Raw genomic sequence first — 17,522 nt, 5'->3', positions numbered from 1 at the left:
CTTGCTTTTTTTTTATTGGATTATGAATTCATTTTTCTGGTAGCTATAACATGAACAATGTTTTTTGGAGCCAATTTGCAAAATATCATTGTGGGCCTCGATTACAGCAATCATTTAAGTCCAGTTGTTCAAAAAATTTTAAAAGAAATATACATTAATTCAGATTGCTAAATGATTTTGGCCCCTAAAATTTAATTTGTACTTGGTGGAAAAAGAAAAAAAGCTTGCATTAATAATGGGAAAAATTATATTACGTCAGTGAAGCTAATAATATGTAAGTAGACCATTTAATGGTAACACCTGGAATAGACAGGAACAAGTTATCTAATATTTATTGTTCCGGTGGTCAAGGAAATTTGACATAGAACATGGTCATGAAAACATAAAAATATACAATATAGACACATTATATTTCAAGATACTCTAATCATAGCATTAGAGTTTGTCACAAAAGTATTCATTAACACAGTATTAAACTTTATTGAGCAACATTTTCTTTAATTGACATTTGAATGTGTGGGGAGATATAATTAACTTAATTGATTGGGGCAATTTATTGTATATAAGGGAAGCAGAGTGAAGCGGTCCATGTTGAGCAGCAGTCAGGTTATACCTGTGCAGATGGATGTGGTTCTTGGAGCGAGTGGAGTGCTGATGAATGGTGGAACTTAGTGGGAAACAGAGAGGGATTGTTTTTTGCAAAGGTGCAACATTGCAAAATATACAAACAGGGTAGAGTAAGTATATTTAGTGCTTTGAAGAGACAGGTGGGAATGAATTGCAGCATAATAGACTAATTTCAAAGTGTCAGTGGAGGTGATCGAGGCTAGTTTCCTTAACATGAAGATACCGGTTGAGATTGTCCTAATTGTTTAATGTAAAGGCAGAATAGACATATGATAAATTTGTGGGTGACTGATCCTTCATAGCGGTTGTATTGAGATGACAGAAATAATTTTTCAGTAATTTCTCATTGAATGAGGCGAGATACTTACCAAACCGCAATTCAATTTTTTCCCGCTCCAAAGCCATCTTGCCTCAGTGACACCACCTATAATGGAATAGTGGAAATTACAGCAAATGAAGTCATAAATTCGTCAATTGTAAACAAATTCAAAATTATTGTGCTCTCATAGGTAACAATAATTATTCCTTTTCCGATAGTTAAATCCCTCAAGTGCAAGCCTCCATCTCTACTGCATTTACAGCGTCTATGCTACTGCCAGAGACAGATTTCCCACCGATTTTTTTAGGCGCTCTGTCATAAAACACACATCACATGTAGTAGTCCTGGATTTTCATTTTTGGGATAGCGCTAAGTTAAAATGGCTCACGATCCTGGAAGAGACGTCGTCCCTGTAAAAGATGTTGGTAATGACAAATACGGTGGATTATCCTGTCGATCTAAGGAAAGAGGTAGGTTTGCAATGACGCGTGGAAGCGGAATGCCGAGCTCAGTTTAGCAATGCATTAATCTGGATTTTATAAAATTTGCAGATTACAATTTAAGTGCAATGACCGAAGGAAGTTATGCCTCCAAACTTGACAGAACGGAATTGGAGAACAGATATCTAAGATTTTTTGAGGAAAATATAAACCTTAAAAAGCACTGTCACAATCAGGAGGAGAAAATCAAAAGGTTAGTATGCGACTCTGCCCTTGTTCCTCATAGCCATCCGTGGCATACTCAAGTCATGACTTATCCAAATAATTAGAGAATTTTCAAAAATAATGTCCTCTTCCTTACATATATTAACCTTATATCTAATGGTTTCATTGCCAAATCTTATTTAATATGAGAAATGTACCTGAACGCATCTTGGTAAATTTGAATGCTTTGATTTTATCGTATACATTCCCCATTTTTTTTAATTTATATTATGATGTATTTAACAATACCAATAAATTCGTTCAGTATGGAATACCAAATTATTATCGAATTCTCCGCTCTTACGAAGATTATTTGTGTTTTAATTAATGATTTTCATGGTGAATGTTGTTGTTGATATGATTGTTTGTTTTTACATGCATATAATATGGAGGTTTATGTAATCCTATTCACTGCTTATATATAAAAATAATTATTTTCTGCATTAAATGGATGTGAAGAAGCAATTGTAAGGAAATGAGTGGGAAAGGCTGTTCCTGCCTTCTATGATTTTATATATTTTCATCAAAAAATTTCTTGAAACTTTGAAATCAATGTGAAGTGAATATCTTAGGGAAAATGTTGATGCAATTGGCTGATGATAACAGAGAAAGAAGGGTTTGAAGAAAGTTCCATGAAAATAGAAAGAAATGTGGCCAGATATCTGACAAAAATTATTTAGAATAAAACGAAGAAATAGTATGCGACATAAGATAAGAGGCCAAGACCAATCTTTAAATCAGGAAACAATATCTTGAAGAGGTGAAAGGTCTTGGAAGCCAAGTAACTGGTGCTGGAAGAGCAAGGAAGAGAATGCTAGCCCTTTAATAGCCTAAGATAAGAGAACATTTTATAAAAAGAAGTCTCTATTTACAGGAGAGAATATAGTCATGGAAGTAAGGTAAAAATTCACCAGAACTTATATCTGGACATGTTTTTCAATAGTAGTGTAGCATCGATTATTACAGGAGGAGAGAAGTAATGTGTGTATGGATGAATCCTATAAGTGATTCCACTGGAGGATGATGAAAATCAAATGGATCACGTGAGTGAGAAATGAGATAGACCCAAGAGGAGCCATAGAGTAGAGAAATCTTATGATAACCCATAGATGAATGAGGAACGACTCAAATTAAGGCCTAATTAAGGCAATACATAGTTATTCACTTGTGGGAGTGCCTGTGGAAGGTCCCAGGTAAAATAAATGAAATAGATAATGAAAGATTTAAAAGATAGGAACCACGTCTTTAAAAAAGATTAGCTGTTAGGGTATCTGCTTCAAACCGACTTAGTATTATTGACTGGCTGTAGCCACAGTGTCTCTGAGGTTCCTTGGTTATGTATTGAGGTAATTTTTGAGGATTCACGGGGTGAGGTTTCATTTAACCTTATTCTATTTAAGGAAGTTGCGGGCTTTCGGAAGATACAATTTCCTCTAAAATCTGAATACCAATAGCATCAATAAGGCCAAGCGTGGCCATAAGTATAGCAACGGTTCAATTCTGTATTCTAGGGAGTTATCTCAGAGCAATCAATTAATTTGCCCCTCTACATCAGCATTGGAAAAACTATAACATTGTCTTTCTCATGGTTAATGATGATCACATCATGAGACATGATGGCCTGATGAACACAATTGTCAAAAGACTAGTGGATGGGAAAAAGGGCAAAGAACAAGCCCGAATGAGTTACATAAGACAGGTTATCAATGATTCTAGAAAAGAAGTACACAGTATATAACTATGAAAAGGCTAGCAGATGCGAGAGCAGGATGTAGAGTTTCATCAAACCAATATTAAATGCATATATATTTTGATATAAAATTCGAAGAATCAAGCGAGATGGAGTGGAATTGATTCATAATGAAACACTGACTTGCAATTTTCCACAAAAATAAAATTTAATTCGACTCGAGTTTCGATGTTACTACATCGTTTTCAAGGAACAACTGAGAGAGGAGAAATGGGATGGAAGGTCCTCAAGGAGGTGGCTGGAATGGGTAGAAGTGCAAGGCGGGGGGGGGGGGGGGGGGGAGGGAAGAGTGGAAAAACCAGAGGAGGTAAAAAGGTTGGAAATTGAAGGTTTTTTTCCAGGGTTAACAAACTTTGAACATAGAAATGAATGCATTTGAATACACGTGGCGGTCTTCTTATCTTCGGGCGTTGTTTCCGAGGGCCATCGGTGAATGGTGTGGAAGGATGGCCCGATGGCCCTCGGAAACAACGCCCGAAGATAAGAAGACCGCCACGTGTATTCAAATGCATTCATTTCTATGTTCAAAGTTTGTTAACCCTGGAAAAAAACCTTCAATTTCCAACCTTTTTACCTCCTCTGGTTTTTCCACTCTCCCCTCCCCCCCCCCCCGCCTTGCACTTCTACCCATTCCAGCCACCTCCTTGAGGACCTTCCATCCCATTTCTCCTCTCTCAGTTGTTCCTTGAAAACGATGTAGTAACATCGAAACTCGAGTCGAATTAAATTTTATTTTTGTGGAAAATTGCAAGTCAGTGTTTCATTACAATATTTTGATAGTTGACTTTCGATGTTGATGATGATGAAAGACACTTTTATCTGTAACAAACTATGTACTTATGTTTTATAGAAATATCGCAAGGCATTGAGCCAAGAGCAAAAGTGAAATGAAAATGAGCATGAATCGATTATCTGTCTTTTTCGATTATCTAGTAGGTCTCTCTCTTCAGTTGGGATGAATAAATTCAAGCTCTACTGTACTTTTTAGTGGAATTTTCTAGGGATGTGTGAGTAGTTCTTTTTGATCTCAAGTCGAGTTAGAAGCTACTGGCGAGTATCAAGTCGAGTTGAGTCAAGCATGGCAGTTCCTACAATACAGCAATGTATGCTCAAACATATTCTCATTTTTCCAATCCCCATCCATCAATCAATTCAATAGTGAATTTTCTGTTTAAATGCTTAGCTTGATCTAAAAAGGAATAGATATTGAGGAACGTTGACGTTAATTGTGTCACAATAGGGTAGTTTCCTTCATCAAAGAAACCGAAAGGCATTGATTGCGATTTGTTACCCACAATTACTGTATTCATAATATACAAATTATTTCGTTTTAGAAATACCGGTTGAGACGAATGGCAATGGTCCATTTTTATCCTCATTTGAAAAGGGCCAGATTGGCGCCCATGCGATGCCACTCCACGTGACGTCACAGGGACCTAGTTTCTATAGGAGAAGATAGGAGTTATACATCGTCTGAGATTACCAATGCATGCATGAGGCGCAGAGCTCAGGGAAACATGTCTTAATAATCACCTATTAAAACTGGCTAAGGTCGGAAAGTTTTCTTCGTTTGATAAGGTATTAATAAACCTTTTTTAAGCCAAGCGCTACCAGACAGCAAGATACTCAGCTACCCTCTAGCATCCTGCGTCCTATCAGCGCTCAGAGCCTCGATCAAGGTCACCTCACAAGGCGGGAGGGGGAACCAGAAATACGTCACACGGAGAGATTTCCTTACCCGTTGCGTTTTCGCGCGCTTGAAAATTTTCACTTTTCATTTAATCGCGAAAAATAGATATCGTCATTTAAAAATCTAAAAGCGTGAAATACGTACTCCAGGAGTAATAATCTTCCGATATAGGCAATAAAAAACTAATAGGAAACCACCCTATTAGGAGATGAATGAAAATTAATGTGTCTTAAACAGTTCCACAAGCTCAATTTAGGGAAAGGAATATACCTCTAGTTATATTTTGTCAATTTAATTAATGCATGTATCCAAACTCCTCAGAAGGGCCCTCAGTTAAGGTACAAGGTACAATTGTAATAAAGATTATACAGGTAAATCAATCATGTAATATAAGATCCTTTCAAATTCTCATGCAGAAAAAATAGCAGTACTACAGGCAAGTGCTCAGGCAGCAGGATTTGACGTCTCCAAGTTACAGTATTACTGCCTGCAGAAAATTGTCTTTCGCTACACACTTGTGTGGCTGGACAAGTACTTTCTTACATAAGTTGCGAGATTTGGGAACCTTGGGAATTTTTATTCAAACTTATATTAGCGATTCTTATGGATCTTGAATCTTTTAGGAATATAAGTGGACAAAGCGAACAAACTATGTAGCTTTAGCTTTGTCTACCAAAACTTTTTTCTTTATTTCTTACTTCGTTTAATCAGCAATTCTTTGTTATTAGTTCAACAAGGAAATTAAATGAAACAAAGGAATAAACAAAAATGAACTTCGGACTTAGGTAGTACTCTAAAAGGCTAAAAAATTGCACCACTTGTGTCGTCAAACACCGGGAAAAATTGCCATTGTCTGCTAAAACCTAAAAGTTGCATTTTTTCCATAGAAATCCTAAAAAAATTTACGTATTCTCTCAGCGTTTGAGTAAAGAAAGTATGGGATGGTATAAAAGTATTGCATAAGATAGTATGTATGCACGATGCAGTGGTCCACTTTGATTACGCCTTTAGGTTGGGGGATGGTCGGCCTCTGTGGCTGACGAAAAGGTATTTGGCACCCGCGTCGACTACTGTAGTGGTTGACTGCTATGCTTACCAAAGCTGATACTCCGAGGCTAAGGCATTAGAACGACTTTAAAAACGATACTATCACATGAGTTTCATGATAGCGACTCCTGTCGACAGATTTCTGAACTTACTGCACTTGATTTCTGACTTACTGAGCTTGGCAGCTCTGTAACCAAAACGATTCGACTCAACATTCGTTATACTACTCAAACCACTTGAGTCGAGTACCAACTACTCAACTTGACTCTAATTTTCGAGTACTTGCACATCCCTTGAATTTTCCAGTAGTACATAATTTTCAATGTGGATGGACAAATATATTTACTCATACATTAGGCTATGTTGCTGTAAATAAAAAGACATAACGTTAAAATCAGAACAGGTAGCCAATCAACTATCAAAATTTCCTTGTAAAGTACGCCCTAATAAAATATTCTAAAATTTGTTAGTGACTCAACCATAAGGAAATAAAATGTTTATAAATATTAATTATATGGAAATGTACGTCAAATTTAATTCTTCATCCAAGATCTTGTAATATTGAGTTCATTTTACATGTGTTCCCATTGAAGGATACTAAGATAAGGTGTTCTTTTCCAATAGGTCAGTTCAAAAATTATTCTATGGAAAAAAATGTAATTCATGCAGTTTTAAAGCTTTGCTCTTACTGTGTGATTGAGGTAACACTTACATCATGCTACTTTGCCCTTCGTTGTATCCTTTAGATTAGCTGCAAAACTGTTGCGTGTGGTAGCTGAGCGCAATTTGCAAAATAAAGGTTTACCTACACCAAAATATTCTGACCTTGAGGTGGAAGACCTCATGAGCCGAGTGAATGAACTTGAAAGGTCTAATCAACTATTAAAGGAAAAATTGGTGGTAAGCTAATTGTAACCTTATTCATATATTGAATGACAGCTTTTGTTCATTCATGGCTTCATTTAGATTAAAAGTCATTTATAAACGTGATTAAATGTAAATTTTGGCCTTTAAATAAGTGCTCCATCAGGTTTGAATTATGATTTTGTGACACACCTTCAATGCACATCCATTGCATTTTTTGATAAATGAATAAGCACATTCATTATTTAGAAAGCACATTCATTGTTAATTAGGAATTAGTTTTTGCTTTGGGTCACCTAGCATAAGGTAGGCAGCTGCACAAACAATTGATGTAAATTTTGGAGGCACATGATTGTTTCTAAAAATGTTATTTCCAAGTAATTTCTTATGTTTCTTATTGCTTAATTTTTAGCCTCCTGAATGGAAATTGTTCACTAGCCTTGCATTGCAAATTGTCATTATTTTTGATCATCAGGCTGAAGATGGGCAATCACTCAACTTATAAACAAAGAAGTTAGTATAAGTCCCTTGACTCTGTAGCTATTCAAGATTACTGAAAAACATTAAAAAATCTAGTGATAGACAAGTTCTGATGAATATGTCACAGCATCATAAGTCATCATGTTAAAAATTATAAAGAGAGTCTTAGCATTGGATAATTCACAATCACAGTTTTCTCATTTAGTTTAGCTTTCCTTATGGACAAGTTTGAGACTTTAGGTTTGTTGGCACTGTACATGAGTACCCATGGATGACTTGGAATGAGTAGAAAGTTGAGTTATCTCATGTTGAGCTAGACAACTTCATTTTAATCTCCAAGGAAGTCCTCATACCTGTTTATTTCCTCATTACCATTTTGAGAATTTCTTTAAGAAAACCACCTGCAATGTCTTCATGCATCATCAAATAATCACAACTCCTGAAAAATGCAACCCACTTATCACCATGTACTTTGCTTGAATTACATAATTTTTGGCCGTACAAAAAACTTGAGATGTTTGTGAGTATAGGATTTTCAGAACAAAACTGAGAATGTGCAAAACTTTCCTTACCTAAATCATAAGGTCATTGGCTTAGCACAAGGTCTGTCTGGCTTTTGGTTATACATATTACTATGGGGAGCTTTTTTTTGCAAATTAAAATGAATTCAGTGTTGATATAATTAAGATTGAGCCGTAATAATTTTATACATGATTTGTTTCAAAACTTGGAATGGTATTTGATAGAAGTGACCAACAGATGAGGTTATTTGTACCATGAGGGAAGGGGAGGGAGAAACCCAGCATTGGCATGAGTCCAGCATCAGCTCTTAATAAAAGGCACCAAGGGTACAGTGGTTTAATGTCCCATCTGATGGATGGAGTGCTGTAATTGAAATGATCTCCCCAAAGAACTCAAGGAGAGATCGGGCAGTCTCTGAAAAATCTATAACTCTGCCAGGATTTGAACACTGGCCCACTGGGTGGGCAGCCAGCAAACTAAACAAATGTTACAACAAGCAAACTTTTTTATTTTTTTATGCATACTTGGTCTACTTGTAGAAAGAATAAAATGCAAGATGGCACCAATCATTGGAACAAGCATACTGGCTTGCATGGTAGAGATGATACAGGATTTACACTATGTGAGCTTTGAATGACGCAATATTGGAAATGGTGAACTTGAGACATATGCTTGCTTACATCCTTGGATTTGTACTTGGCCAAGAATAGTGTGATTTATCTTTGCATGAAGCCGTCTTTTTTTGTGGCCACATTTATCTTATAATTGGGAGATATCACTGTATTTTTTTTTATTTTAAAAATTAGGTGCCATTTGAAGTTGAAAGAGTTTTTCTTTGAATCTAGGTTGCTGGTATCCAACTCTCCACACATCATGGGTTTGTGCCTCGTAGTGCAAGAAAAAGTCCTCACCGCTCAGGATATCATACAGTGCAAAATATTTCATCGAGGTCTGATTATTGCAGGTGATTTGTTTAAAGTGTACATATATTCAAATTCTTTTTTTTTAATATGGCTTAACTCTTTTAATTTCTGTTACAAATTAGTGAGGGTCAGAACTTCAAATATTACAGTTGTCACCAGTTTGCCAATATGTATGTTAATTCCATGGAGAAAGTGGCTTGCTGTGCTTTCCTAATTCCATAATAACACTAAAATGCATTAAATCATTTTGAAGTTCTCAGCTAAATTTGATCCAATCATCTTAAGACATGCATCTTAAGAATCAATTTCCTGGCTCATAGAAGGGCATTTAGGGACAGGAGTTTTAGAATGTTATATTATTGTATTGCATTAGATAAAGATAACCTAAGGCTTAGGAAGAGAATTGGACATAAGTACTGATCCATGATTTAAAAAACAAATGGCAATTTCCACTCTATTTAATTTAACACAACAGCAAGGTCTTGAAAATGACACAAAGTGTTGAAACCATGGTCAGTTGTTGAGTGTTAAATTAAATAGTGTGGAAATTCGCATTTGTGTATTTACCATGGCTATAGCAAACTTCCACAAAATCAAGCCTGAAACGATTTTATAAATAAGTACTGATTTTCCGGCAAGCTTTTTTCTTCATAAATTTCATGTCTGCACTACTTCTTTGGTTTGAATATTTTTTGTATTTTCACATTAATCTTCAATGCTTTAAATTTAATTTGATATTTTGCAGGGACAGAGGCCCTGAAAATATATCCAGTAATCACGTAACTGAGAGAATTTGCAGAAGTACAGATGAACAAAAGAATAAATATGAATTCCTGGAGCAAGAAGTTTGTAAACTCCAAAAGCAGCTGATTAACTATGAGAAGGTAGGCAAAATTCCTCAAGCTTTCATTTACTGTTGTACCTATTTCAACAAAATGTTCAGTTTAAATTAAACTGCTGCAAAGAAGAGGAAAATGTCACGGTAAAATATTTTGTCAAATCATGGTTAACGATAGGGTTCATCAAGGTTATTTTCCATCATGAGGTGATAGGTGTTTACCTGAAATATTTGGCTATACCTGCTGATTTTTGTGTTTTGTGTCATAAGTGTTTCCAGGGTTAATTATTATCTTATTGTTATTTTTAGTATGTAATTAGCTCACAGATTTACTGGGTACACTATTGCAGAGCTTTTATTATTCATCCTGTTATAGGGGAAAGTCCTAATGGACTAGCAGAAGTGAAAAAAAATCATTCATGATCATTTCCTTGGAAATATTTCCTTTTGCCTCTGTGTCATGGTTTTCCTGCATATTTTGCACTCTTTATATTGATAAAATATTATTTTATGTGGGGAAGTGTGGTCAAGGAAGAATAAGCTGAGGATAGGAAAGGAAGAGATGGGAAATGTTTGTCGGAACTGGCAAAGGAAGTGATGAGCTGCTAACTAGTTGAACGGTCAATAGAATGATCATATGATCAAAACTGTACTGCATTTTTATTGATTTAATCACCAAGTTAAGTAACACCATTGAATCCATATATTTTAATCTTGCTTCGATTGATAAGGGATCTTCTCTCCAGAACTCCTGGGATGGCTGCACAATCCCACCGACTCTGCTGGCTTAACCAGGTGTTGCCTGTAGCATGTAACCTGTACCTTATCAGTTTTCACAGAATGGCTGTGCTGGGTGGCATGTGTTTCCTTCATCCCTGACTATACCTGCTTAACTCCCCTCATTCTTTACTGCCTTTTTCAATAGCTTTGCCGTCCCAGTCGGAAGCCATCTTTGCCAGTTGCACAGTGTGTTCATCCCAGAACTTTGTTCACCCCCACATTTTTCCTCCTCCTCCTGGAATGGCTTTGCCATCCCAGTCGCCTTGGGAGGCTTTACTTCACCAATTTGGGCTCCCACACACTGGATGGCATTACCATGCACTCTGAGGAGCATCTATTTTCACTTCCCCTACTTGCTTTCAAGGAGGTACACGGAGGTTACCTCTTTTTTTGCTCTGCTATCCCATGCACCTTGCAAGGCTTCGCCCCCCACATTGGATCCTCACTCATGGGGAGGCATCACCAACTGCAGGTGAGAGCTTTGCTCCTCTCATCTCTTGCCTCCTCCTGGAACAACTCAGGTAATGTGCCCATTTTGTTGTCCTCTCTTCCTCTCATGGGCATTTTTACCATCTTCTTCTCTGTATCCTGTCAGAAGCATGATCCATCTCTCTACGCTTGAAACATCAGAAACTCCTATGGACTGATTTTCTAGACGTATCCAGAGTCAAAACCTCGGAAAATATTGTGCACATACATTGGGATACTTTAAGGCTTAAAGAAATAATTTTAACCAATTTTTCTAATTTTTACCAGAAGCTTATCCCTTCTGTCATATATGCACAAACTGTCTACTCTGCAAGGCATTTCTGAATCATAGGAGAAAGTTCTCCATTAATATGTCATCTAAATAGTCTTGCCCATCGGATGGTGCTCTGATCTGGATCTGATTGTCATGACCCTTGATATAAAGTCTCTGGAGAACTTTTATTTTGACATTATTCTTTCATGTTTATTTCAGCTAATTTTCCTGGAGCCTTCACTTCTCTAAAGAATCTTAATCAATCTTCAGTCCTTCCCCTTTCCAAATAATTAATCAACACCTCAATTGCATTTGTACTTAAGGCTTCAGAGGCATCAACTGAGGGCATTTAGGGAAAAACAAGAATGATCGCAAGCAATTAAAAAATTTTCGGGAGGAAGGAGGGGGATATTCAATTTTTCCTAAGTAAGTAAATTCTGAGCACTGAATTGTTGAGGCCTTTACTTTGTAGAATTCCATATTTAATGTTTGGAAGGAAATTTCTTAGCTTTTCTACAAAAACACACACTTTATTGCCGACTAGTTTCGGTTACACTGTACCATTTTCAAGACTTGAAACTAGACAGTCTTGAAAATGGTACAGTGTAACCGAAACTAGTCGGCAATAAAGTGTGTGTTTTTGTAGAAAAGCTAAGAAATTTCCTTCCAAACATTAAATTCTGAGTACTACATTAACAAAGTTCCTGACCTGCAGCAAAATTGAGAGTCCTAGAAAAGATCCTTAATTTCATCACTTGGGTTGCCTGTCGCACAGAATTTTGGTGTGACCCATCCAAGTTCAGTTTCACAGACTTGTAATTCCGAATTCTGGAGGTTTATGGAAACAAGAAGCAGACAAAATGATACATCGATCCTTCCATTATCCAAATGATTGTCAAAGGCCATGATCTTCTGAGTTTTTTGGGCATTGGTGGCTATATTTCCACCATTTTGAATTTTTTCTGGGGGTAGGAGCTGAAAAGTTGGGGATATCAGAGTTTTCTTCTGAATCATTTTTACTCGTCCAGACCCATGAAAAATTACTGCTCTCTAGCTTTTCTGGATATGGTTCCAAATTTGTATACATTAGTCTGTGAGTCATCAATAGAAGTGCAGTATGGAGGGCATGCTGTGAAGTAATAGAAATGTGGACATTTGGCCTGCCAGAAGATAACTGAAAGAAACTTCTGTATATGCTTTCAAATATACATTTGCATGTCAATTAGAGCAGTGGTACTCTCAAAAACTCTTTATGGAGGGCCTGCTATGTGCCTAGTTTGCTTCGACTGCAACTTATCAGTTACAATTATTTAGAGATCTAAGGGCCATAATGACTGCTTTGGCCCCCCCTTCTCCCATCAGTCCTCTCTGTGAGGGCCCTCCTAGTTGGGACTGTCTGATAAATACCTTCCTCTATTTTCATTAATATATATCATTGTTAATTATGCACTTGACTGTTCTAATGAAAGAATAGGAAGTGATTGGTCCATTCAATAGAAAATGAAGACTTCATAAAGTAAATCTTTCTGACGTGAGAAATAATTCATTTAGAATTGTGGATGTATATTTCTCATTTGATACCTGCTGGTAACTTCATTCATAATAAAGGAATTAGAAACAGTGAGGGAGCAAAGCAATGCTAGAGTGCAAGACCTAGAAGATGAATTGGCTCGGGTCCAGGAAGAAGGTTCAAGAATGGCATCTGCCTTATCTGCTGCCACTGCTGCAGCCCATACTTCAGCTAGAAACCTTGAGCAAAGCAGGTAAAGTAAATTAGCACTCATAAATCTATCAGTAAACCTAAGATACAGGCATCCCCCGAGTTACGTATGTCTCGACTTACGTAAATCCGTACTTACGTAAGCGATAACCGTATTTCAAATGATTACGTTAATTTTCGAATGCGAGCGCGAAGAAGTAGATATTCGCCCGTACAACCTATGGTAGAAAAAATATCGAATAATTGTAGAGTTTTTTACGTGCTAAAAATAACAAAGTGACCCATTTTTGTCATTCCTCGAAGGAAATTTCATTAATTTCTGTAGAAAAATCGCTTATAAATCCCAAGTCAGCAATCAACGTGAAAATTTGCAGTTCTAGCGATGGATGTGGTGGCGTATGTGGTTGCGCTCATTCCTGTACGATACAACTTGTTTTACAGCAATCTCTGATGCGCCATCGCAAAGGTTCGACTTACGTAAATTTCGACTTACGCATAGTCTGCCGGAACGCATCTCTTACGTAACTCGGGGGATGCCTGTACTTTGAAAAAAATATCAATGAGAAACTTACATATTTTTTCATATTTTATCTATAGATAAGTTTTGATTTTATTGTAGATTTTTTCCACTACATGTCAATTTTTTTCATTTGATAGGGCTGAATTTGATTAGTGTGGTGAATGGGACAGCATTAGCGTGTAATTACCAAATATCTTTCTAAAGTTTCAATGTATATTGTGCTTTTGTGGCAAGCATAAATTTTGGCAGTGAAATATGCAATTTTTCCAGACGCTAAACTTTTGAAGCTGTCAATGACAGTTTGACACCTCCTCTAAATTTTCTCTAATTTATTCAACTTTTTGTGGAATTTCAAATGATGAAAGAGGCAATTTTTTATGAGCATCTGCTACAATGATTGCGCAGAATAATGAGAGATTTTCTGAGATTCTTTCGTAATTGTTATTGTGAACATCTATTGTACTGTCTCTTGCATTCATAATTAATACATAATGGTTTATGAATCACAAATGTTTTACTACAACCTTGCCATCTCATATATCATTCATAACACTTCAGTGCATTAACATGATGCAGGCATAAAAATTTTCCTCACTTTTGTACATGAATTTTCATAATCAACTTTAGCGAAGCTAAAATTCCTCAGTAAAACTTCAAAAATGGTAATCTTTCAGCATATGTCTGAGCAATTAAGTTGTAATGATTCAAAAATTCTTCTTGTTCTTTGCCTTTTAGTATTTTATTGTTCTCATTCTCTTTTTATATTGTACTTACGAATGGAAAGCCGGAGAGTTGCAGAAAACGTAGAAATAATTAGACTCCAAAGGCATATTAAGACTCAAGAGGAGCATCTTTGTGCTCTTGAAAGCGAAAGAAGAGAGGCTATGGAAGGAGTACAAAAAATGAATGACCATATGAATTCTCTTCAAAGAGAAAACTGTAAGTCCCTCTTCAGTATAAATGCCTGTGCATTGCTATCATGTGTTCAGTGGCTTAAAAGTTTTACCTTGATTATTATCTTGTCTGCTAGTTTTGTTGGAATGCCAGTATTAAGAAATGGTAACTTTCTGTACCAAATTGAACCCCTTAAGTACTGAATCTTTCTGAGCCATTGTAGAGAGAGATTCAGGGGTAATTCAATAAATTGTAAGGCATAAGAAAACAATGTTAAGGAGTAGTTTTCTGACTTTCTCTTTGAATTTAAAGCAAATTAGTTTTAAATGATACAGTTTTTTCACACCTTCTGAAAAGTAAAGGTTACTATTCATATGTGATGAAGTTGGGCAATAATGTTTGACCAGAGATGTAAAAGGTGATACATATATGTATCAGCCAGCTGCATTAAAAGGTGTAATGACTGAATAACTTAGATTTATAAATACATAACATTTTTTCAGAATTTTATGCCATATTGTAAACATTCAAAGCATATCGTATTAGAAAGAGGATCAATTGTTTATTGGGGTGTGGGAAAAGGGAAAAGTAGTTGGTGGTTGCTTTGGAAGCATGGATGGATGATCATCTGATGTCTAAGAGAAAAAGATTTTAAAGAAAATGTCCTGTAGCGATGGAATTTTTTCCTGCTAGATGTGCTAAATATTGTTCTTCCTCCCATCCTAAAATCCTTTTACCAATGATCCTAACTTTTGCTTCAAATCACTTTTTCAATTTTGCCCTCACCCCACATAGCTAAATATGTACTTATTTAAGTTTCTGAATGCAATGGTTTTTGAAAATGAAATATTTTACCTTGTCAATTTTGTGTGAGTTTTTTTGTAGTTTTGAGTATACATATTTTTATCCACCTTTTTGATGATACGCTTTAATAGACATAGGCTATGTCAGAAGAATTCGTTACAGTACAGTATTTTTTGTTAATTAAAAATGTTCTTTGGAAATTCACTACTGCTTGAATTTTGCCATGTATTTGAAGAATTTCTGTAAATTCAGAATAATTTTTCTATAGTCTCTTTGTCTTATTTTTTTCTTGTTCCCATGATTATTTCTCCTAGGTGAGCTGAAGGAATTATTGAACGATGAATCTTTAAAAGTTTGTAAACTTCAGAGTGAAGTGGATAAATCTGTAAAAGAGGTGACAATTAAGCAGCTAACTATCGATCAACTACAAGAAGAGATTAATGATTTGAGGGTAAGCTTCTGCCACTAGCCATAGTTTTTATTTTCCATATAATCAATACCTCTTGAGTCTTGGGCTATGGTTGTGTTCATGTGTGATGAATTGAAGAAAATTCATTAGTATTAATTGTTTTTTAATTAATGAATTTATTAATTATTATGATATTGTGGAAATAGCACATTTTGGATTTATTTATAAATTAGGTTTTAGTCGTGTTCCTAGACTGGGTAGTGGCCTCATTGGTATCTAAAAATTGTTTATTTTCTCTCTTAAGATTATATATGTATGTACATATTTATTTTCTCTATAACCATCTTTCTGCATTAACTTAAAATGGTAATAATGGCCGGTGACTATCTTACTATGCACTTTGACCAATGACTCACCTACCTGATTCTCCAACAGCCTTCCTCAATTGTGCAGTCTGAGCATATTCAGCTTTTGAGTGAGTTGTATAACTCTCCATCTCCTGCCTCTTAAAAATTTCTATTAGCTTTTCATGTTATCTAAAAAAAAACTTTTTGTGCTTAGTAACTGCATCAATTTTCTGGTGGCCTTAATTTTTTGTGACTGTTGCTGGTCGCTTTTTCAATGGAATCAGATTCCCTTGAAAAAGTGACCAGCATTGGTTTTGGGAAACATTGGGGCCACCCAAAAATTGACGTGGCAACGTATCCCAAAAAGTTTTTTTTACTAATATGACGAGCACCCATGAATGAATGTCTTAATGAAGAATTCTATGAGCTTTACCCATTTCACTGCATCAAATTCTTGTTTAAAATCCAAGAAGGAAGAAAACACAACCCAGATATAGTCTATGAGTTTCTTTTTACCAAAGACCTATCATATCCCAAGTTGGCTTGCCATTGCTGAATCTTGATTAATCATCACAGAAGTATTCAGTGCCTCATGACTCCATGGCACTTCCACTCTTGACATCAATCGCAATCCTTTGCATCATTTTTGCCATTAAGAAATTCATGCTTACTGTCATATAGCTTAAGCCACTGGTTTCTTTTTTAGAATTGGTATTAGTGCTGTGTTCAACCAACATGGTTACATCCTGTGGCCACCATTCTATAATTGTGGTCTATAATTCATGTGGAAGAGTTTAATATGCCTTCTCCTATTCTTCGCGTTATTTTGAAGAGTCCTTTCTTTCCACTCACTCTACTTTTATAAACTTCACTTCCTGAAGGGCTCTATATGTTTCAATCTCAAGATTCCCTGACTAATGTCAAGCCTCATGTAACTGACTCTCATCCTGAATGTTCAGTCTATGTGTCCTTTTTATGCTGTCCATCAGATTTTCAATGTACACATGTAATCCTGACTCTGAACATCCTCGTTCTCTTAAATCCTGCTACTCTTTCCCTATTTTTCCCACCATTGTCCCCATTCTCACCCTATCATGACTTCACCATGGTGTGTATCACACTGACCTCTTGCTCTCTTAATGTATAAATTTTCTTCATTCTTACCCTTTTCACCAAGGATGTGTAGCCCTCCTAGTTTTCAGGTGTTATTTATGTATTAGTTATTTCCCTTCTCATCATTCTGCTTTGCTATTTGTCTATGCTTTTTCCATTCCCTCCCTGTCCTATTTTATTAAAAATTAATGTATCCTTCATCCACACTATTTTAGCCTTTATTGTATATTTCCTCCTCATTATGCCTGATAAATTGATTTTTCATCCTTATTGAAACACAGCTGAATTTTACAATTGTATATCATTTTTTGTGTGTCTCAATCCTGAGGTTGACTCTGTTTCATAAGTATCTTTATAATGTAAATCACAGCTATAGGCAATGATAATGAGAATTAGGGTGAGTTAAATGAGATTCAATAGATTTTTCCC

The 17,522-nt window shown here is 35.9% G+C and overlaps 1 protein-coding gene across 1 annotated transcript in view; it reads left to right on the top strand.

Moving 5' to 3' along the window:
- The first annotated feature begins 1,073 nt into the window (after nucleotides 1-1,073).
- The window catches only part of LOC124162752 (protein fantom-like), a 36,841-nt gene continuing 20,392 nt past the window's right edge, over nucleotides 1,074-17,522 (top strand). Inside the window, exons 1-8 of the mRNA XM_046539392.1 lie at nucleotides 1,074-1,416; nucleotides 1,498-1,639; nucleotides 6,884-7,037; nucleotides 8,849-8,967; nucleotides 9,672-9,810; nucleotides 12,895-13,049; nucleotides 14,311-14,465; nucleotides 15,539-15,675. Coding sequence (XP_046395348.1) covers nucleotides 1,326-1,416; nucleotides 1,498-1,639; nucleotides 6,884-7,037; nucleotides 8,849-8,967; nucleotides 9,672-9,810; nucleotides 12,895-13,049; nucleotides 14,311-14,465; nucleotides 15,539-15,675 — 1,092 coding nt within the window. The 5' untranslated portion in view covers nucleotides 1,074-1,325. The remainder of the gene's footprint in view (nucleotides 1,417-1,497; nucleotides 1,640-6,883; nucleotides 7,038-8,848; nucleotides 8,968-9,671; nucleotides 9,811-12,894; nucleotides 13,050-14,310; nucleotides 14,466-15,538; nucleotides 15,676-17,522) is intronic.

This window comes from Ischnura elegans, chromosome 1 (assembly GCF_921293095.1).
Source record: "Ischnura elegans chromosome 1, ioIscEleg1.1, whole genome shotgun sequence".
NCBI lineage: Eukaryota > Metazoa > Arthropoda > Insecta > Odonata > Coenagrionidae > Ischnura > Ischnura elegans.
The sequence above is the reverse complement of the archived record's forward strand: the minus strand, read 5'-3'. Positions and strand labels throughout refer to the sequence as shown.